Source organism: Heliangelus exortis, chromosome 9 (genome assembly GCF_036169615.1).
Source record: "Heliangelus exortis chromosome 9, bHelExo1.hap1, whole genome shotgun sequence".
NCBI classification, from domain to species: Eukaryota; Metazoa; Chordata; class Aves; order Apodiformes; family Trochilidae; genus Heliangelus; species Heliangelus exortis.
The window spans coordinates 14012742-14024697 of NC_092430.1; the positions used below are offsets into that span (position 1 = coordinate 14012742).

The 11956-nt window shown below is 35.9% G+C and overlaps 1 protein-coding gene across 5 annotated transcripts in view; it reads left to right on the forward strand.

The window, feature by feature from the left end:
• Positions 1-11956, forward strand: part of ATP13A3 (ATPase 13A3) — a 57904-nt gene that overhangs the window by 31203 nt on the left and 14745 nt on the right. For all 5 annotated transcript variants that reach the window (XM_071752237.1, XM_071752233.1, XM_071752235.1 and 2 more), the window contains 15 exons: positions 382-516; positions 847-922; positions 1670-1801; positions 2643-2822; positions 4594-4751; positions 5399-5587; positions 6336-6397; positions 6910-7060; positions 7481-7597; positions 8579-8596; positions 8687-8840; positions 8921-9041; positions 10145-10269; positions 11192-11370; positions 11814-11936. In XM_071752237.1, the coding sequence (XP_071608338.1) occupies positions 382-516; positions 847-922; positions 1670-1801; positions 2643-2822; positions 4594-4751; positions 5399-5587; positions 6336-6397; positions 6910-7060; positions 7481-7597; positions 8579-8596; positions 8687-8840; positions 8921-9041; positions 10145-10269; positions 11192-11370; positions 11814-11936 (1920 nt within the window). The remainder of the gene's footprint in view (positions 1-381; positions 517-846; positions 923-1669; positions 1802-2642; positions 2823-4593; positions 4752-5398; positions 5588-6335; positions 6398-6909; positions 7061-7480; positions 7598-8578; positions 8597-8686; positions 8841-8920; positions 9042-10144; positions 10270-11191; positions 11371-11813; positions 11937-11956) is intronic.

The following is an 11956-nucleotide window of genomic DNA, read 5'->3' on the forward strand; positions in this document are numbered from 1 at the left end:
GGAAACTCTCCACCCTGAACTAACAGAGTAAGAACTTGAGGTGTCCCTGGATTTGTTGATAAGAAATGGATAATATTCAAATCAATTTAAGATTTGTAACTAAAAATGCATCAAGTGTTCCTGTCATTTTGCTCTGAGGTGTAGGGGAAAATGCACAAAGTCTTAAATGTATTTATTACTGGGTTATTTTAATGAAACTTGTGCTTTTGAGGAATTGAGGACGTAGAGAAAAGGAGAGAGCAGTTTAGTAAAGCAGACAAATAATATACGAAGAACCGAAAAGTTTGTCTCCTCCGTGGAGGAGGAGGATGATTCTGACTGTCTGCTGACAGAACACACATGACCTTTTTGTGTAACTTTAATGTTCTGTTCCTCTTCTAGGTTCTCAACCCTTTTTACATTTTTCAGTTGTTCAGTGTGATATTGTGGATTACTGATGAATATCACTACTATGCATTAGCAATTGTGATCATGTCTGTTATATCCATTGTTAGCTCACTCTACACCATTAGAAAGGTAAGTTCAGAGAGAACAGATGCATCTTTGCAGCTTTTTAATTCTTGGTTTATTCTGAGTGAAATTGCCTACAAATCTTTAAGATGTTTTTCAGTGATACATAGGTCAAATATTACTCTTGATTTAGTAGGTTGAACTCAGATAACAGAAACACTGTCTCACTTAACTAAAACCCAAACACAAGTTTGTATACCAAGAATGTTTTGAGTAACACTTCGTTGTGAAAGAATGTTAGTAAATAATCTAACATTTACTCATAGAGAGAGAATGTACTTTTAGTAGAAGACAAGCTTTGCTTTTAAATAATGAACTGTTTTCTCCCATTTACAGCAATATGTTATGTTACATGACATGGTAGCAGCTCACAGCATTGTCAGGGTTTCTGTCTGCAGAGGAGGAGACCAAGGTAAATTTCACAGATCATTTGAAAGGTTGAACTTGCATAGTTTGTTGAATGTAAAGTTATGGGTCTCTGCTTTTCTTTGATCAGCCTGAAATGCTTGTATTTCTTAGCAAAATGACATGGGAAAAGGTGAAGTTGCAAAGTGGAGTTTAGATAGGATAATCTGTTTGGGATTATTCTTCTAGAGGGTATTTTTAATTAATTATTAGGTTAGTTCTAGATAAGGTGCCTGCCCTATTCCTTTTTCTCTTTTTGTACTGCTGCACACGTGTGATTGTCATTTTGGTTTCTTTCTTGGCTTAAAGATGTGTATGCACTGGGTTTCCATTACAAGTTATTAACCAGCAGGGGCTGCAGATTGATTTGTGGACTTTTGCTTATTTGACCACAAACAGTAGTTAAGATATTTAGGTTGTGATTTGTGGTTGTGTTTTGAAGACGTACATTTGTGCTGGACTTTTGTCTTTATGCTGAAGCTGTACTTCAGTTAATTGCTAATATCTTTTATATAAGCTTAATTCTTTTAATTTGTTATGATGCACTATTTCCATGTTCTCTAGAGTTTATTCTGTATGGAATTTGGTTTATCAGTGGCTTTTTCTGTGCCTTTAAAAAAAATTTCATAGTGTGATTAATAAAATGAAGCATAATCATAATTGTTACCACCTGTATCTTAGCTGTGAGGATTTTTATCATGTTTTGTAGATGGTGGCTATTTTCAGGTAAACTTGTTTGTCTTTTAACACTCAGAAATAGAAGAAATCCTTTCCACTGACCTTGTGCCTGGAGATATCATGTTGATTCCATCTAATGGGACAATTATGCCCTGTGATGCAGTACTTCTTAGTGGCACTTGCATTGTAAATGAAAGTATGTTAACAGGTAAAGTAAACTTGATCAGTTTTTCTGTGGGTAAATTTATTAGTTTATATCTGTGTGCTTGCTGAACTTGCACTGTGCTCTAGCAGAAGTGAGTATGTTAATTTTGCTTGAAATGTGTTTGTTCTTGCATTGACACGTACTCCCAAGTACTAAAATACTGAGGTTCTGCTCAGCTGCAACAGCTACTTGGTACTGCTTGGCAACTCCAGAAATGAGCAGAAGCTTCTGGTTGAAAAGCTTTCTCCTTGATAATTGTCTTTCCTAGTGCAGATTGAGTTCTGCAGTGTGTTTATTCAGAATACTTTTGCCAAACTTTTTAATTGCTTCTAGGAATTAAGGTAATGAGTAGAAAGTTTTGCTGTATTTACAAACAGCAATTATTATCTCAGGTGGTGCCTGAATACTCTGAAATCAGGGATCTGAAGGACAGCTTCAAATACATCAGCTTCAATGAATAGGATGGACTTTTTATTATTGCTAGGATAGTCTGTTTAAACTGGCAGTGTTTAGGAAATCATATTTTGGAGATTGTTTTACCATGTTCTTTGAATGTATTTAAGTCTCTTGCTGCTGCTAGCAACTAGTAAGAATTAAATGGAGCCCTAACTTGAGTGTACTTAGTTCCAAAGGAGCTGAGAATAATTTTCTTCAGCTTCTAGCTTTTCTGGTGAGCTGAGGCCAAGAGGTAAGAGACTACGTAATAACATGCAGAAGGGAAGGTGGCTTCTTCCCTTGGTCTGCGTCTGTATTGATGAAGTGAGAATACATTGTTCTATTTGAAGTTGTTAAGGAAAAAAAATGTGTATTTTTTCTTGCTTAGAGATTCTTTTCTCCATTTAAGGTGAAAGTGTTCCTGTCACCAAGATTAATCTACCAAATCCTTCAGAATATCCGAAAGCAATGGGAGATGAAATATACAGTCCGGAGGTGCATAGGCGACATACTTTGTTCTGTGGAACCAACGTCATTCAAACACGTTTTTATACTGGAGAACTGGTCAAAGCTCTTGTAGTGAGAACAGGTATCAGTTGTAAAGTTTATCACTTGTTAATGTGCTGCTTGCTTTTGTAGGTGTTTGTTAACTGAGACTTTGGAATATTTTGTTGAATGTTGCTAGGCTTGGATAAATGAGTATACCACAAATAATTTAATAAATGTCTCATAACAGTAATAGAACTTGGTAATGGCCTGGGGAGTATTTGGCACACAAGAAAGTGAATCAATCTTTAGCATCAATTTGAAGCTTACCTGAATGCATTTTAAGGTCCTTAAGGGTTCAGATTTTATGTATGGACAAGTACACTTTTCCTGCTGTGACTATATATAGAGAGAGGAGCAAAAGGATAAAAAATTTAGTACTTAAAAGAACTCTATAAGAGCAGAATTCCATACAGTTGTGTTCTGCAAAACATGCAGTCTTATTCTTTTCATAAATGGGGATATAAGATAGATCTACTGGGACTGTCCTTGCAATACTGTTCATATCTTAAGTCTAGTCAAGAAGTGTTAGATGTTAAAGCTGAAATAGATGTAAAATACAGATGAACTAAATGTATTCCTTGTGGGTTTCTTTGGTCCTGAAACTCAATTAATGGATATGTTAATGTGTAGATCATTGTGGCTTCTGTTGTAGTTGTAATGAATCCAAAACTGAGAATGTGTTTTAGAGAACAGAAATGTTCAGTGGAGCTATCTCTGTATGTTCCCTAACTGTCAAATAAGGCTTTCACTTTGTTTTACTCTGCTTTGTTCTAGCCTGTGTGGCTACAGAACCATCTGCAAAACCATTAAAAAACCCCACATGTACTTCTGATTTTTACTTTTTTTGATTGGTGTGTAAAATTATAAGGCATTCATAACTAAATACTGAAGAACATACATACTGTCAACCTCAACTTCTTTGAACAGGCTCATGATCTGTACTATACAGCAGCAAATTCAAAGCCTGAAGGCTTCATGCCTTGTTCCTCTTGTGATGAACTCGTCTTCATTGTCTGATGGAATAACCAATTCTGATAGAATCTTATATATCAAATACCAGCATGGAGGGCTTAGCTTTTGCTGGGAGGGCTTGCAGATGGAGAAAGCTGTCAAGGAGCTGTCACTAATGCCAGCAGACCTGACATCAGTATTGAGATTGTTATAATAGGTTTTGAAATTGAAACAGATACAAAATGTTTTGGACTCCAGGGTTGGCCTTTACAGATTTTGGGGCCAAGGTTCAAGGAGGAGTTGTCTGACTTGAAGACCCTTAGAAGTTCAGTCTTTTATCTTAGGTGTCAAAATGCAGTCCAGAGGTAAGCTTCTCCAAAAGATGACTCTGTGCACTGCAGGGGGTTTTACTTTGAATAATAATTTTCTGGTCTTTCTGGCCATAAAGGGAGCTTACAGAGACTTCCCATTTAAAAGTTGGACTCTGAATAACTTCATTTCCTTTTTGCAGAGACTGGCACAATTAGACAACCATTAGACATAGCCACTAGGTCTCCATCATGAGGGACAAAATGCAGTTCAGCCAACTCCTCCAAGCATTTGAGGGTGTACTGCCTCTGTAGAAGAGCAGTTCATGTGCATTGGCTGCATGTCCTTGCCATAGGGAGAGAAACACTTAGTATGATGTGTACATACATTTTTGAAGCACCTTAATTAGCATATTGCAAAACATCTGTTATGTACGTTGAGAAACAGTCTTAATGAAGCGAGTAGCTTAAGGGTTTCCTCGAGGTTTTTAATCACTTGAATAGCTTTGCTCTTATTTATACTTTTAATAATTTACTCCTTTTTATTTCTAGGCTTTAGTACTGCTAAAGGACAGCTTGTTCGTTCTATACTGTATCCAAAGCCAACAGATTTTAAGCTCTACAGAGATGCCTATTTGTTTCTCCTGTCTCTGGTAGTGGTGGCAGGCATTGGCTTTCTTTACACAGTTGTCAATAGCATCTTAAATGAGGTATGTTTTAATTTCTTTTCAGAAATCTCTTTTACTAAAGGATTGACCATGCTTTACACACCCAAGATTACGTGAAACAATTTGGTTTTAAGTGAAAATTTATTTGCTTTATTTTGTATCAGTGGGATTATGCAAGCTAACCAAGAACGAAATTCCACACGGAAGCAGAATTTTAATATATTACAATGAAATTTGAGTTCACCTCAATTTTTGGCTGACCCAGTTGCTATACTTTTATCTTTATTATATGGAAGATTAACATCTGATTGATATCCAGTTGGGAGAAATAGAATACAACACATCTAAATAATGCTGCTGGTGAAAAATCTTCACCAGGAAATCCATAACATTGTAATTTTTTTTTTCTCCAAAGATTATGCATTAATCAGTCACTGTTTTCAAGTAGTATATTCACAGGGGACAAAATGAAAATTTGATGCAATAACATATAACAATAATTTACTACTGGATTAACATGTTTGCTGATGATGGCTGAAGATTGTGCTATGTTTCTGGGCAATCCAGAACATGATGTTCAGAGACAAGCAATGTGTAGATTTTGCTTTAGGTAATGATGTAAGGCTTCAGTAGGATGGTGAATCTTTTAAGTAGTGAGTTCTTGTTCATTAACAAGACCTTTATTGCAGGTTCCAGCTCATACCATCATCATTGAGTCTCTTGACATTATCACTATCACGGTGCCTCCAGCTCTCCCTGCTGCCATGACTGCTGGCATCGTTTATGCACAAAGAAGGCTGAAAAAAATTGGTATCTTCTGCATCAGCCCTCAAAGGATAAATATTTGTGGCCAGCTGAACCTTGTGTGTTTTGATAAGGTTAGGAGAATTTTAAAACTTCGAGGCATTGTGTTATAAATGAGGATTTGTGTAGACTAGAGACTACAGGAAAGTTCATTATTTTTGTATAAATTAGAACATTTTTGTTGCTTTAGCATCTAGGTGTTCAGTGTTGGCTACTCATAAACTCAATTTATTCTGCCCTTAAAAGCTGTTATAATACAGAGATTGTTTCTTATCTCAAGGGTGCTAAGTCCTAACTTATTACTGGAATCCTAGAAATGTGAGAGTTAGGGATTAAGTATTTCTAGTACACAGGTTTCTGGAAAATTACCATGTGAGTTCAAACTAGTTTCAAGTTTTACTTATTTCTATGAAAACCCACACTGACATGTTATTCCTTTTCTAAATATATTCCAGTTACTGTTTTAGCTATATAAGAAAAGGTTTAGTTACCTGTTTTCTGTTGCCCCAACCACTGAATATACAGATCTTGCACTGTTGTCTTTGGATTTTAAGGTTCATTTGTCATGTCTCCAGGGAGGAGAATGATCACTTTGAGTGATTTTTTTAAAGCTATTTAATGGAGTTGGAAGTTAGTTACTACCAAAAAGCAAGGGAAACAGGGTATTTCCTGTCCGGAAGTCTTGATTATTAAGTGAAAACAAAATACAATATATAGTTCAGGTGTAATTTGGTTAATTAGCTGCTAATTTTTTGTTTACCTGAGCATAACTCATTTCTGAAGGCTTTTTCCTCCTGCCATGCCCTTTGGTTTGTTTTGCAGACTGGCACACTTACTGAGGATGGCTTGGATCTTTGGGGAATTCAACGAGTGGAAAATGCTCGGTAAGGATAGGCTCAGAGCTGATATCAGATATGATAGTTTGTTGTGCTCTAACAGCTTCAGCTGAATAGAACAGAAAATTCAGTGTGAGCTCATATGTGTTTGCATTTCTGTAACGAGCTGTTAGAATGCAACTGAAAGTATGGTTTAGGTGTAATGAAAGTGTTTTAACTCTGGTGGTGCAGTAAAAATACAGTATGTTTCCTTAATCCTGGCCTCTTAAGTGATGACTCTTTGGGCTGCTAAAATGAATTAGCTAAGTGAGCAACAGGAGGTCTCTGTATGAGGAATCAAACTAAACAGTGAATTAGCACAGAGTTTTTGAAGGGGACAGAAGTTGAACTGTTTCTGAAGGCTCCTGCCCAGGGTCTTAATGTGTTTTCTGTGATGTGTGAAAATGATGAGTGAAGAGACTTGTGCAGTCAATTTTCTTCTCTTAATCTAAACAAACCTTTTGAACTGGCTCATAATAAATAATTGTAGTGCTAAGTATATTATAACTTCATTGTTTCAGTTTCCTTTTGCCGGAAGAGAGCGCCTGCAGTGAGAGCTTGCTGAAGTCTGAGTTTGTTGCTTGCATGGCAACTTGTCATTCCCTTACAAAAATTGAAGGGGTACTTTCTGGGGATCCACTTGATTTGAAGATGTTTGAAGCAATAGGATGGGTAAGTGTCTGCTTGTTTCAAGAGAAGCAACAAGACAAACCATTTCATGCTGTTTCAAGCTGTAACTGTAAAACGGTGGCCTTCTGACAATGCTTGTGTACCAAAGGAAATATTAATATGAAAATGTTCCTAAAATGTGTTCTCTGCAACAATTCACAGAAGTGAAAGAATCTGAAGAGATAATTTACTGCTTTCTGGTATTGTGTCACAAGGTTTCAGTGCAAATAATAAACACGTAAAACAGCTAGGGGGGTCTTAAGTTAATTGCTAAATTAAGGTACTTAATTCTCACATGAAACCTTGTTTAGAAAGATCATTGCACCATGGACTGACTTCCAAGGCTGTTTTTTTCGTGAAAATTACATTATGAGAAAATCAAAGCTAATGAATGTATAAATTAACTAATTGTTTTAAATCCAGATTTTAGAAGAAGCAACCGAAGAAGAAACAGCCCTTCATAATCGAATCATGCCAACAGTGGTTCGGCCTTCAAAACAACTTTTCCCAGAATCCAAACAAGAAGCAAATGAAGAAATGGTATAAAAATTATTTGAGTTAAAGTAATCCTTCGCTGTGGTTCTGGCTGCTACAGTTTAAACAGGATTTGATGGCAGAGACAGGGAGTAGATAGGAGAGGACCCTTGTTGAAGGTAGTGGTTCAATATATGCCACTTTCAAGATGAGCAAACTGCCATTATTAGTACCCTTATGGACTGATTATGAAGTGCTGTAATGCCTTTTGAGAATATGCATTTGAAGACTAATATCACTACCAAATTCTTACTATACTAATTAAGTACTTAGGTGTGCTGACCTTGCAGTTTTAGTTACGACAATGTTTTGTTAATGTCGCTGCATGGTACGGAATTCTTGTCACCGTTTTACCTTAGAGATGTAATTTTTAATTAAGTGCTGAGTTTAAAAATAGATGTACTTGGAAGCTTTAACATTTTATTCTCTCTGCATTTTGAAGTAATTTTTAAACGGGAGTGGAAACTTAAGTGTGTGACTTTATACCCAGATGGATCACTCAGCCAGGGTAGCAGGAGGGTATAGGAGATTGGTTCCTCTATATGAGTCTTAGTCTACAGTGGACATAGATCTCTGTTGTTCACAGCTTGGTATATATTCACAGCTGTAATTACAGTGTGGCAGTTGACACATGAATATTCTTGAAACTTTTTGCATGATATTTTTGAGGACATACTTATTCATGACCTCATTCTGAAATACTGTAGTAGTTAAATCGTTTACACAGGCAAAATGGGCATAGGTTGGACTGTGGTCTTCCAAATTACAGTCAGGAAATCAAGCTCTCAAGTTTCTACCATGTCTCACTTACTGAACAGGTGGAGTATATTCATTCTAGCTTTTATGAAAAGCATTACAAATATAGTACAATTTTATATTGAGAATGCTGTGTAGATTTCATTTACGATTTATGTTGAAATGATTTGTAGCTGAGAAAATACTTCAAAACTAATATTTCCACTAAATTTATTTATTTTTCTTTTTCAGGAATTGTTTGAGCTTTCGGTAAGTAGGCTTTTTCAATTCAGCATGTAGCTCTTTTTCAGAATGTGTGAGGATGTAACCCTTTTCTTCCTTCCTTCCTTCCCGACACAGACTGGTTACGAGATTGGAATTGTGCGTCAGTTTCCCTTTTCTTCAGTCCTGCAGCGTATGTGTGTAATAGCGAGAGTTCTAGGGGAGAAGAGAATGGATGCTTACATGAAAGGTGCACCTGAAGTGATAGCCAGCTTGTGTAAGCAGGAAACAGGTAAAGGAACAAACTATTTTTTGTGTACCTCAGCTGTAATATGAATAATTTTAATAACTCTGAACTTGACCTTTTTCAAGTTCCTGTTGACTTTGAGCGTGTCCTGGAAGAATACACCAAGCAGGGCTTCCGAGTTATTGCTCTTGCTCACAGAAAACTGGAGTCTAAGCTTACATGGCACAAAGTCCAGACTATTAATAGGTAAGAGTGACTTCACTTTTTTAATAAGCAACAGGCTGTAAAAGCTGCATACTTTGAATTATGTAATGTTTATTTCTGTTTAAATCAATTACTACTTTTCTTTAACTTTCTTCTGTCTTGACGTATGTAGTTCTGTGCATTCTTTATTTGTACTGTAGACGATACTTTCATATTTAAGGATGTTTTTCTGCAATAGCTTGAATTCTGATAAATTTCTTTAAGTTTGAAATAAACTCTCATAATATTTTCATGGTGTTTAATTTATGCTAATGTAGCAGAAAACGCTCGCCCAAATTCTTTGTTATCTGCACATACTTAGATCACCTTAGCTATTAAAGATAAAGGCATATCCATTTTCTCACTGCAAAGCTGTCAGAAAGTTTTAGAAAGTAGAAAGGTTTCTTCCTTCAAAGAGTAGTATTTTCTGTTAATTACTTTTCAGCTGGCCCCGGTGTTGTGGATAATACAATTTTTTCCATAGTGTTTGAAAGTGAAACATTGCTATGAAAATGCCAGCTTTGACTGTTGTTTTTATTATCAGTTCCGTGTACAAGATAACCTTTTTGCAAAATGGTACAAAGTGGAGAAATTGTTTTCCAATTTCAGGTGTGAAAATCTACAGTAGCAGCAAAATACCCAAGACCTCTAAATACCCTGACTTTCATGTAAACCAAATTAGTTACTTTTCTCAGTTAGCTAATGTTTTTAAGTCTTACTAGCCTTGTTAGATAATTTGGTAGCTTATATACTAAGGTTCCACTAGTTTGGAAATTGGAGCTGTTAATTCTAAACAAATCTTAAAATTTGGCTGTTAATGCAGTTAGCTATAGAGCTTTTTTTCTAGCCTTTCTTTGTGAGAATGTAAATTCTTACAGTTTTCATGGAAGAAACTGAAAATTATGCATTTTCTCATAGTGGCTTCCAACTAAAACAAGGGAAATAAATGTCAAATATTGTGAATAATTATGTATTCCAGTCACTTCTTTCAAAGCAAATTCTTCACTTTTCAAGCTTTAAAATAAGCAATATGCATTAATAAACAGAAAGTGACATCTAGTAACTGTAATTCTTCAAATATTCTCTTGCTTGCCTTTTTTCTATAGAGATGCTATTGAAAGCAACATGGATTTTATGGGATTAATTATAATGCAAAACAAGCTAAAGCAAGAAACCCCTGCTGTACTTGAAGATTTGCATAAAGCCAACATTCGCACTGTCATGGTTACAGGTTAGCGTGTAAACATTCATACTCAAAAGATAAAAATAAATCTATTTTTGGTCTTATAATTGTAGTTATTGTGTATGAAGTCAATTTTTCCTGACAATAGGCTGGTATTTCATTGTATTAATAGGAAGAGGGAAGTTTAGAAATTACAGTGACACTATTCAGATACCACTTTATTTTTGGGTGAAAGTTGCTTTGGTAAATTAGAGATTAGGAACCCATATGGGGATTAATTCTGTGTTGTATCTTCTTCTCCTTGCTCCATGCACAATTTACTTTATACTAAGTTGAAGGATTGAGAACCTTAGAGGTCTTCCAGATCACCAGGCTAGATGAAAATCCTGGTTTAATCTTACCACTACCCTGCTTTGAGCAGAAGGTTGGACTAGATGACCTCCTGAGTGTCCCTATCATTTTGATTTAGTTTGTGATAAGTCACTTTTTATTGGTTTTTATATTTTTTTTAAGAATGACTTGTTACATTCCTGTAAACAGGCTCGGTATCTGTTCATTGTTTTCCTTGCAATATTTGCTTTTTAGATCACATGTATTGCAGCTTTGAAATAGTGTTTTGATAGGCTAGCAATACAACTTAGGGTTTCCATGTTCTGTTACAGTGTTTAAAAAATGGCTGCATGTTTTCTACCTGACTTTCAATATATGCTAAGATTTGGTCAGTGAGAGTGCTTTATGGCTGAAAGAACCATGTGAAATTTCTAGTGATGCTAGTGCAGGGGAGGTTTTTAACAGGGTAAGCTATGAATTTTGCATGTAGGTTTGGTTTGCCCTAAGTTTGTCACTGACATATTAAGCTGCCTTCCTCAGTGTTGAAAACTGCCTTTGTTAGCTTTTCTCTTACGTGGAATAGTAGCATATTCTGTTGATCTTTTTCTAACCAAACTTTATAAATGCACTTGTTTAACAGGGGATAATATGTTAACTGCTATCTCAGTGGCCAGAGACTGTGGAATGATTCTACCTCAGGATAAGGTCATTATTGCTGAAGCACTACCTCCAAAGGATGGGCAGGCTGCCAGAATCAACTGGCATTATGCAGATACCCTCGCAAAATGCACTAGTTCATCACCAGCCATAAACTCAGAGGTATTACAAGCATTATTATGCTCTCAGAGTGCAAGCAGTTAATTTTGACTGTTGTGTCTCCTCTTATTCTGTGAAGTAGCAAATCTGCTCTTGAGTATGTAATTCAAAATTGATGTAGTAGCTATAGTTCTTAAGATACCAGAGAATAAAACAGTTTTTCAACTATGCTATGTCATTTGGCATCTTAGTTGTACAGGAGACATGTTTTTTTCCCATATTTCAGTCTCTTAGGACTGCTCTAGCTGCTTCCTATTAAAACATTAAACCACATTTTCTTATTACTAAACACGTGTTTTCATTGTGTGAGGTTTTCTTGTCTAGTAACGTGCTTGGAAAATTTCTTTAATGTGAAATTTCTTGGGATGCCCCTCTGAGTAGTAGCTTTAAAGTACTGGCATCTTTGTAAATACCCTACAGCTTGAGTGTTAACCTACTTTTGATAGGATATTCCAGTTAAATTGGTCCATGAAAGCCTTGAGGATCTCCAGATGACCAAATACCATTTTGCAATGAATGGGAAGTCATTTGCAGTGATTTTGGAGCACTTTCAGGATCTGGTACCCAAGGTGGGCATTTTTCTGAAGTT